The sequence below is a fragment of the Bombus impatiens genome, unplaced genomic scaffold (genome assembly GCF_000188095.3).
Source record: "Bombus impatiens unplaced genomic scaffold, BIMP_2.2 scf_0217, whole genome shotgun sequence".
Lineage (NCBI taxonomy): Eukaryota > Metazoa > Arthropoda > Insecta > Hymenoptera > Apidae > Bombus > Bombus impatiens.
The window spans coordinates 3,340,833-3,351,700 of NT_176636.1; the positions used below are offsets into that span (position 1 = coordinate 3,340,833).

The 10,868-nt window shown below is 31.1% G+C and overlaps 2 protein-coding genes across 2 annotated transcripts; both read right to left on the reverse strand.

The window, feature by feature from the left end:
- Positions 1-1,044: 1,044 nt before the first annotated feature.
- Positions 1,045-10,671, reverse strand: LOC100744129 (neurexin-4). Its single transcript, XM_033319872.1, has 10 exons — positions 10,533-10,671; positions 9,965-10,057; positions 7,568-7,764; positions 5,877-6,018; positions 5,131-5,501; positions 4,712-5,050; positions 3,828-4,632; positions 3,423-3,728; positions 2,271-2,897; positions 1,045-1,898 (listed from the first exon to the last, which is right to left on the reverse strand). The coding sequence occupies exons 1-10, from the start codon at positions 10,594-10,596 to the stop codon at positions 1,045-1,047; spliced, it is 3,798 nt and encodes a 1,265-aa protein (XP_033175763.1). The 5' UTR covers positions 10,597-10,671.
- On the reverse strand, positions 8,326-10,057 carry LOC112212568 (L-aminoadipate-semialdehyde dehydrogenase-phosphopantetheinyl transferase). The gene is made up of 2 exons (XM_024366455.1): positions 9,965-10,057; positions 8,326-9,385 (listed from the first exon to the last, which is right to left on the reverse strand). The coding sequence occupies exon 2, from the start codon at positions 9,243-9,245 to the stop codon at positions 8,418-8,420; it is 828 nt and encodes a 275-aa protein (XP_024222223.1). The 5' UTR covers positions 9,246-9,385; positions 9,965-10,057; the 3' UTR covers positions 8,326-8,417.
- Positions 10,672-10,868: the final 197 nt, after the last annotated feature.

Here is a 10,868-nt window from a genome sequence, read left to right on the forward strand (position 1 = left end):
CAGCACACTCTCACTGTTACACGTATAGTATACGAATATTAGTTTTGATAAGATTAATGTTAAGTTATAGTATAGAATTCGGATTGTTACACTTCACGAAAGAAATAAAATATCTGTAAATACATAATAAACAAATGTAAACAAAATAAATATAAAGAAAAAGTAAAATGCACTTTGGACGGTAAACATTACAAATAATACTAAGAACACACGTTTCGCGAAAATAAAGAGAGAAAAAAGTATTTTACATGTAATGAAATATTTCTGAAGATTTAGAAATATTTTATATATGTACAAATAACTTTGTTGTCATTGATAGAAAAATAGCATAGCTAATAAATTTTTTAATGAGTTTCAAAATCAGTTGATTTGTTGATGTTCTTACGATTAACGCTAACAGGTAAAAACTCTGATATAACAGAGTAAAAAAGAAACAAGTAACTGTTCTCATTTTTAAAATAATAAAATGTTAAACAAGTATTTAACCTAACATAGTACTCTGTCGCGATGGTCAATCTAAATTTTAATGTACATAATAAATATTTATGCACCTCATAATGTAAAGTAATAACAGTCTGCAATTCGAAAGATTTTTTACTACCTCTTATTCCTAGCTATATGATGACTGACATTAATAAGTATTCAGAAAAAATATCAAAGGTACACTTAATACAAATAAGATATTTCTACATGCTTACATCTTTTTAACGTAATATTTGAACTCATAATTGTATATTATTTCTTTTATATTATCTTCTGTGATAATTCTACTATGACGAAAATCAATAAAATAAAAATGTTTAATGTCCAGTTATTTTTTAATATTTTCATTATTATAAGGGATTCGATAAATTTGTTCGTGCTAATTAGTTAAGTTTACCAGTCTCCAGTTTAATACAGTTGTCATTAAATCGAAACAGTAGAATTATGTTTCTTTTTATCCTCCCTATAAAATCTTTTGTTATGACACTTCAAAGTGCACTTATAAGCATAATTTCATCTATATATTCTAGCATCGACATAGCGAAATATCTAACTTCATACTTAAATAAACCATTCTTTCTTTTTTTGAACTTGATGACCAGTGGCAGAATGAACTACCGCTGAGTCTGGATCCAGTGCTATTTCAGCACCCTTGTCCTCCTGGGTCAAATATTCGCCTTTGTGTCTTGACATGTATCTTCCTATAAGTACTGTCATTATAACTAATCCTATAATAATGACTGTCAACACGCTTCCTAAAATCGCGGTGTCGGTTTCGTTGTAAGCAGCTCGAACTTTTTCTTCATCTACTTGCGGTGGTGGACGAGTTTCTACGATATCAGGCGGATGCGTAATTGGTTCTACGCCACAAAAATCTTCCGTGAGAGGAGTACCCAAAGAACGAACGTTTCCAGGTCCATCTTCCTGGAATAGTAACTTCAAAGGGTAAATATCGTCAAATTCTACTCTAGATATGCAACCAGCAAAACCTTCTGTCATGGATTCGTTTCTTCCAATATACATATACTGTATATTATTAAATTGTGCATCGGCTGAGGTTTTAATGTTAAAGGGGAATTCTTTCGGCTCGTAATTATCGACTTGCAAAATGAGTGTCGCTCCTGAATCCTTCCTGCCTACCCTAACATCATGATACTGTCCTAGACCAAAATGCTTATTAGGGAAAATAACTTCTTGTCGTTCAAAACCGAAATCGAAAACGACACGCAAATGCCCGCTATTTGAGACCATAATTGTCATATATTCTCCAGAGATGTTCGAAAACAGGCCGAGTAAAAATCCTTTAGGATTCGTTGTTGTAAAACCAACTCTGATTTTTTCGGAGATAGTGGAACGCCAGCTACCCATGAAGTCGTACTTTATCATTGAACTTGGACGCATATTTACTCCAATTTCTATAATAAAACAAATTTTAACGTTAAAACTCAATGTAATACACAATATTCAATACCCAATTTTTAATAGTTTCAGAATCATACAGAACGAGATATAAAGAATTATCATTTCCCAAAATTTATTAGGTCGTCCGAAAAGTTTATTTCGTTTTATAAGGAAATAAAAGATGCATAAAATTTTCCGTTTTATATTACTTTATCGAATTACGTATGATCCATTTTGTTCTATCAAGATAAAGATTACAACGTTCAACAGATTAGGTTTCATATTTGTATAAAAATGCGTTGTTGTAAAAGACTTGTCTGTAAAAGAAAGACACTTTTCGGACAACCTAATATTTATGTTAATTTTTATCAAGGAGAGAAACATACCATCTGCGCAAATTGGACCTTTAAATGCAGTCCATCGACAGTCACAAGAATATCCATCGTATCTTTCATGGCACGTGCCATTGTTAAGGCACGGATTACTTTCGCATTTACCCATACAACCTTCAGAAATTCCATATAAATTTTGACGAGCATAACTTCTCAGATCTTGCAATTGACCATTCAAAAGGAGAGCTCTGATACACCCAACGTAACCATCTCTATAATCTGTCGTGGCGCCAATCACGAGATCCGATGTGAGATGAAGCGCTCGTACTGGCCCCGGAGGTTCCCTTACTTCATTCTTTAACGCTCCATCGATTACGATTCTAGCTTCCTTACGATTTCTTTCAACCGACACGGAATGCCATCGATTATCAGATAATTTGTACGAGGTTTGTACACTGACCGTAAGTGGGCCACTACCTGCTAAATACTGGAACTGAATCTGATTTCCACTATTTATAGAAATCTTTATATAATCTGTGGGTCCCTTGCTATGAATTATAACAGCGTTTTCGATGGTCGTTTTAAACTCGAAATAAATATCACCGCTGTGACCGATATCAAAGGTTGGTAGGTTGATGGTAGCATCAACGATGCGGAATGTTACTACGTTCTTGAACAGATCTACAATAAAACGAAATGTTTTATTTATTTTATATAGGATTAAGGATAGGATATATTATACAGGATTAAGGAGGGAGAGAGGTCAGCTCCAATAACATTGATCTTGAAATTTGTTGTAGAATAAAATATTACCCAGAGGGATGACCATTTCTATGTTATATATTAAAGTAAATATTATTGAGGCTGATTCCTCTATACTGAATAATTATCAATACTTTTGTTATTCAAGTACAAATAAATAGAGGTGACTACAAAAGTTTGAACATTAATACAAGTGGATGGGAATCAATAATAATTAAAATGCTAATTACTATTATTTTACAGTATCTAATGTACTTACAAAGATACGATACACATTTAAATGTTTGCAAATGTATCTTTTAAATAATTACTTTAAATGGTATGAATCTTACCTGACCTTACCTTGGTAATCAACCAAGGTAAATTAGAACCTTACAAACAATTTAAAATAAATTAAATATCCTGGTTTACATGCATAATGCGTGGAAAATGTTTTAAACTTACCATCTCCCTCACAAATAAGTGGTCCAAGCGTGTAATGACCCATTTTATCGTCCACCGGTGTACCAGTATCACCAAATCGTAATTGTTTAACTGGAAGATATTCCTTTTCAGTGATGTCTCCGCTGTCTTCTAAGATAGTATCCAAGTCAGCATCACAATTGCACCATTTTGTAGGATCCGCGCAATTTCCAAGTATACCGCATTCGCATTTACGTGAACCTGGTAATGCTCCTCCCCAGTAGTCCATTTTCTGATTATTTCTACTGACCCACCACGAGTTTGGTCTGAAATAATCTCCTTGCGGTACTAAAATTACATTATATTACGTTATTCAAATACAAAATATATAATCTTCGACGAAAATCGTACATTTAAATCTCTGTTAATAGATTAATAAATAATTACCTGGAGAATTGAACAGTTTAGAAAGTCTACATTCATAACTGATCCTTTGTCTACAATTCGTGGATCGATTAAGAAGAGCTTCGATTTGATCCATGTCCGCGTCGTAAATGATATCTTGTTCAAAACTACCCGGCTCTTGGAATCCATCCACAGGTGTAATGCGTTCATTGTTATGTCGCAAGATAGTCCTCACGCGTCCGTCTGTATAGAATTCACAAACTACCGGGAATGGTTTCAAAGGACCGCTTCCATCAACGTCTATTTTGATATCTGCTCGTTGACTGACTGAGTTTATGTTTTTATATGCTTCGCATGATAGAGGATTCAAGGAAGTGTGACAGACAGCTCCTGTATATCCTGTATTGGCACAATCACAGAAGAATTCATCAGAATTTTGACGACATACACCAGAATGTTTGCACGGATTTGGATTGCAACGATCCATCATTTGACATGCATCGAAGACAATTTCGTTCTTGCAACAGTATTCCTCTTCCTTCCAGTCAGTTGGTAGCTTATAGTTGCCATCGATACTAATCATTCTCATACAACCAACGAAACCGCGGTTGCTCTCTATCCCTGTCATACCACCAATCATGTAAACAGGTCCTGTGATCATATCTAATATACGTCTCGTCCTCATAGGCGTTCCATCGACATTTAGGATAAGGTTATTCTTTGAAATTGTTAATATAACTTGGTGCCATTTTCCGTCATTGAACTTTTCATCGAAATTGTCTAAAGTTACTAGAGGACTTCCTTTCGTTTGAATATCAACTTTCAATCTACCATCTTCCAAAAATAGCTAATATATACAATATAAAACATTATTAATATGTATTTGATACAGAAAATCTTCATCTTCTGAAAATAAATTTACAAACCTTTACGAAACCAGGTGAAGTAAATTGATGATATAAAATAATTCCTCTATCTTCGTATGTCCTAAAAGTGAGGGAAGCATTCAAAGAAGATACTCCCTCGTATCCTTTAAGTCTGGCATATGAGCCATGAGTTAAAAATGTTACAGGGATTATAGGTGGTTCTGGACAGCTATAAAGCGTATTCACTTTGTAATATCTTAGATTCTCCCCGGTAATTCCTGTTTCCTTTAAATCGTGAATAATGCTAGTCGCATTTAGATAAAAGTTTTCTATACACCCTGTAAAATTTTGATTGACTACCAATCCATCTTGTTTGTTAGGTACACCACCTATATATAACTGGTGAAGGTATTTGAATTAATTAATATTATAGATTTGAAAATGTAATAAAAGATATTATACATTAATTAGCTACTTACTGCTCTATTTAAATCCAGTCTATGAAACTCTCCTTTTATCCTTCCCCTAATTAATACCCTATCTACAGAGAATGAGATATTCTTCCTATTACGCGATATTAGAACATCGTGCCACATATTGTCATCCAAAAGGCTACCAACAGACAAACTAGTCATGATATCAGACCCCAAATCTATATTTAATATCATTCTGTTGTCTTTTAATTGTAAAGCTATGTAATCCCCTTGTGTCCCGCGAGAGTACATTAAAATACCATCTGCATTGTTCGTTTTGAACCGGAAGCGTATGAAATGTCTGTCAGTTTCTATTGGTTCCCTCAATAAATCATACCGTAAAAGAGATGAACCATTGAAGGAAAGAATGTCAGACACTACAAAAAGAAAAAATTAGTTAAGTAAAGACTTTGGCATATTAAGAGAATTTCTTGATTTGGAAGACTAAAATTTAGTCATCCATAAAACATTTTTTTTGAGAGAATTATTCACTGCAAAAATAGAAACCACACTATTATTTTAATTTTTTGGTATGAAAAAGTAATTATTATCTTAGAAAAAGAGATAATTCTTTAAAATATTACTTTATTAACTATAAAAATGTGTCAATTTCTGATTTATGTAGATTTTCCATATCGTAGTGAAGTTATGGTTTTGTATGATTTCATGTTTTTCTTGAAAAAAGTCATGGAATGTCGCTAATTTTCTCAATAAAATTCACAACTTCCTCTTAAAAGTATATCATTGCTTACCATAACCACATCCATACAATTCTATTCTTAACGATATTCTATCCCGCCATCGGGTTGGATTTATTCTTATCCATTGTGCAATAATTGGTACTTCAAATTTATTAAGTTTTATAGTATCACCATCTATGTTGCCTTTAAACATCTATAAGGAAAGAAAAAAGACGTATATCCTTGTTTAATAATGAAATGCAATCTTTGTTAAATTTACTATAATCATTTCAAAAACAAAGTGTTTCTTTTATAATGTTATATAAAAACTTTGGAATTTTTGTTAACATTTACATAATCTGTTAGTTGGTTATGTTTGATTTAAGTACAACATTTATGCCTAAATTGTAATGCATAAATAAATTAAACATAGATTGGTAGACATTTGGCATGCTTTTATCTAAAGTTATGTTAGTATAGCATTGTTATTTATAAGTGCAGAAGCATGAAAGCAAATGTTAAACATTCTGTTGAAAGTACCGTGTAAAAAATGTAAATTATTAAAATAATTATATATATGTATAGTGTTTAAGAAAAAATCTTAGTGTTAAGAAAAAATCCTCACAAATAGAAAAAAGATCTTCAAGCTATATGCTTGAGCATTTAGTAGAAATTAAAGAAATCATATTTTTTAATTTTTTAGAACATGTGAGATTTAAGAAATTATTAACATATAAAAGCAGAATCATAGTTCCCATTGTGCCTCCACCAATAAAAAGAGAGCACTTCTGCTATGTATTTCTCACTGAAAATATATAATTTTAGAAATAATGAAATAATTCTTTTACTGAAAAATACGTTGGTATGTATAACATGTAAATGTTATATTACATATGTACAATATTGTAGCAAGTATATCATATCTTGGAGCAAAAGATAAAAATGATTCTGTACAGAAAAGTTCTACGTTTCTTTATAGTCAATATCTCTATTAATACCTCATCTACACCATCCTGGCTTTCATAACTGGCCCAGGCTTGCCCATCATCAGAGTACTGGACAATATACTCTGTCACATATTCATTAGTATGTGCACGACCTCGTGTAGCTATGCTGCGTATCTCATATCTGTCCCCCAGTTCCACAGTAAGATGTTGATCATAACTGCTAAGCTCTGGTGACCACGTAGAACCTCCTGCAAAGCCCAGCCCCATGTCCATGTGTAAAAGGAAAAGAGTAGAAGCAAAGCAGTTAAGTAAGAGAAAGAAAGTGTTATGAGTTATTGGAAAATGGTAACATAATGATTATCATTTGTGTTTATATTTTAATAAATAATTATTTTAATAAATATTTTATATTATAATACATAAAATTCTATTTTTCATAATAATATTTACATCATTCAGAAATTCGGTATGAAATGCATGAAAAAGATATAGCTGTTGTGTATTCATTTGTACAAATGAAGAAGCATACTAACAGTGTTGTGTTAAACATGCAAACAGTATCTACCTACATAGAAGTTTTTATGATGCAATGTTATGGAAATTCATTCGTTACTTCATTCATGCTAAAGATACTTAACTAATATCATACTGAATTTCAAAAACCCAGTCTTTTGCATTATCGCAGTGCTATGAGTTTTGTTAGTCATTAGTTAATATTAGTTACCAAATGCAATATACCTTTTTAACAAATCTGCTCATGGATTATGGCTATATTAGCACAGACACTGAGTCAAAAATTGTATAGGTTCAGTTTACCTTAACATTACCATCTTCTTCTTTGTAATCAACGTAGTCCAGGCCATTTGTACCATAACTGATAACATATTCCATAACATACTCATTTTGTACTGCTCGTCCCTGGGTCTCCACAGCTGTGATGTTCATTATTTGACCCAGGTCGATTATAAGGTACTGACCAAAGTCTGAACTGCTAGCCGTCCATGCGCTTCCGCCTACGCCACAACATATACGCATGCATGCAACTCAAAATGAACTTAAGGAAGCAGTCATATTTAACAAAGTAGGGTTATCAGAGAATTAATTACTACTATAATTATCATGTAATGAATTTAAGATAATTATAACATAACTAAATATATTCATAGCTGAAAAATACAAGTAATACTTAAGTTATACCTTTCAAAGGTGTCTATTAAAATAGTTGAAAGCAATATCATTTAAAAGAAATACATATGTATAAGTTGGAAATATATATGTTATGTGTTATTTATGGAAAACTCCCTTTCCCAAGCAAAAGAGAGGAAATGTGTAAAAGTAACAGGTTTGTGTATTGTATGCACATAAAATAAATGAATTTAAAATTTTTTATTGCATCTTTTGTAGTTTTTAAATTGAAATTTATAATTAATTTCAATATTCTGTAAAAACTGTATTCTTTCAAATATCTTAAATTATTGTTAATGTTAAGTGTACATACGAAACTATGAATTTTATAAGGAGGTAAAATAAAATTTGGACACATATTTCTAACTATATTTATTAAATTCACTAACTAAATGCAACTGTTATATCTGTACATCTTTATTACGCATACATAAAAGCATTACTCACAAGAAACTAATGTAACAATATATAAAATTTAAAGTTATGGATGTTCCTTTTTTTTGAAATATTCTTCTGTATATTTAGGATCTTGTGAAAATAATGGAATAGCATTTGCTAAGAGTGTATCACTGTTTACATATTCAAATATTTTCTTTTGCGAGTTTGGTGCTTTTCCATTTTTTTGTAAAGCTATAGCAACACAGTGTTGGGAATTCAATAATGTTTCCTCAAACAACCAATCTTGTTTTACATCATTTATGTATAAAACAGTATCAGTTGTAACAGAATTTTCCATGAGTTCTGAATTAGTTTTAAAAGACATTGATCTAAGATCAATCGTAATACCTTTGCCTATAGCTTTCACATAACTTTCTTTTAATGCCCAATGCCTGCAGAACATACTAATTTTATCAATGTCATTAGAAAACATATTTATTTCTCCCCATTCTAAAGGTGAAAAATTCCTATTCATTATACGGAAAAATTCAGGCAATTGCTTGCCACCAGTATATTCGAATTTCATTACGTCTATTCCTAAGTTTACATTCCTTGTTTCACCTGCTAAAACTGTATAATTACCGTGATGAGATATATTAAAAGACAAGTTTGAGGAAACATTTTTTAAAATAGGTTTATTATATGCATCTCTTGCAAATACTATAGCAGAGTATGGAATATGTTCATACTCATTAACAAATTTTCTCATCATTAATCTACCTGCAAGAGAAGCCCTAATATCTTTACGAAACACAAATCTGCCTAATCTTTGTTTCTCTTCTAACTGTATGCAAGAAATAGCATAAGCAAAGTCCTTTTCACTGGGATTCCATTCCTTCCAATTGAATGCCCACCGAATACTTTGAAACATGTTTACTAATATTAATTTTAACTCTGATTTATAATCAGGTTAAAGTTCTGCAAACTGTTATTTGCTTCTGTTTTATTAAAGCACTGCTTTTTTTAAAGGCTCTTGTCTTTTAAAAAACCAGGCTACTCTTTAGCATCCACCTGGAGCAAATAGACAGAAGACATTGGATTACTTTTATAATAAATAACAATATTTATTTTTAATTGATAAAGTATTTATTAAAGGATTATTAATTAATTATTAATAATGATCATTTGTGTGACTAGTGCTTGTTGCTTAAGAAGAAATCAGATGCACAGAATAACTCTGCAATGAGTCAGTGAGTTCATTTTACCTAATTCAGGTCTGGAGTTCTTTTAATTGGCTAATGTATGTGGGTGTCGATGAGAATTGCATTTCTTTAAGTTTTAAGTCTTTTCAAACAAATCAAATTTCATGTCTAACCTTAAATATACAAATACATAATATGTGGATAATACACTACCTGTATTGCTATTAAACTTAATAATAAATATAGACAAAGAAAAGCAATCTTAGTAACAGGTATACATCATCACATACGTTTTCAAAATATGATATATAGATAGCAAGCAACAAACTACAAATTATCAAATGTTTCTAAACTTGTACAAGAAGATAACATAAGAAATGTTATTGAACAATATAACTAAGGGAAAATGCAATATATAATATCACAAAAAAAATTAGAAAAGCTTTACCATTAAGCCTGGCATTTTTTGGACCTCTGTTAGGTAATGATGTGGTAGCTGTTAAGTGAGCTCTGTCCAAAAGTGGATCGTTACATTCATCATCTAATTAAAAATTACATTTAAATTAATAATATAATATACATCAACATATCAAATATCATTAAAGTAATTTTTTAAAAATTATAAATTCAATATAATACGTTCATTTTATATAATACAAAATACCTATCAATTTTTAATAATAGGATTAAAGAATTTTATTTTATGTAATCAGTATAAAATATCATGCTTCTCTAACAATATATGTACATTCATACATTAAGGAACGATAAATGTATGATCGTAATGCAATACATTTCTCAAGTTCTAAAGAATATTAAATCTTAAGTTGAATATTGGTTCATGGATTGGTTGAATTAGAAACAAAAGTTTGCTCGTTTTTCAATAAGTTTATCATACATTAATTCTCTACTACGCCATGTTGTAAAATGGGCTTGGCTGCATTGAATCATCTTTAGGAAAATTATTTCTCTTACGGAGGAAAAATTTCATACAGTTAATAATGATATGTACTTACACGCAGAGGTGAATGAATTACTTGCAATTGCGAAAACGAACACAAAACACCTGATAGTATTCATCGTATCATTGCCCTTTCAGAGAGCAACATACGAGAACCTACTCCTAAGCGAGACGCGTTGTTGAAACTGTTACTGATTCTCTCTCACGCTCTCACTGGAGTCATTTCACTAGTGTATTACTCATACGTACACTGCGACACACATACATGGTCACACATACATGCTACTATACTATATAGTACTTATCATATTATATTATATTGTAAAATATTGGATTATCTTATAGCATATTACATACTACCATTACATTATTTAAGATAAGATATTAATAA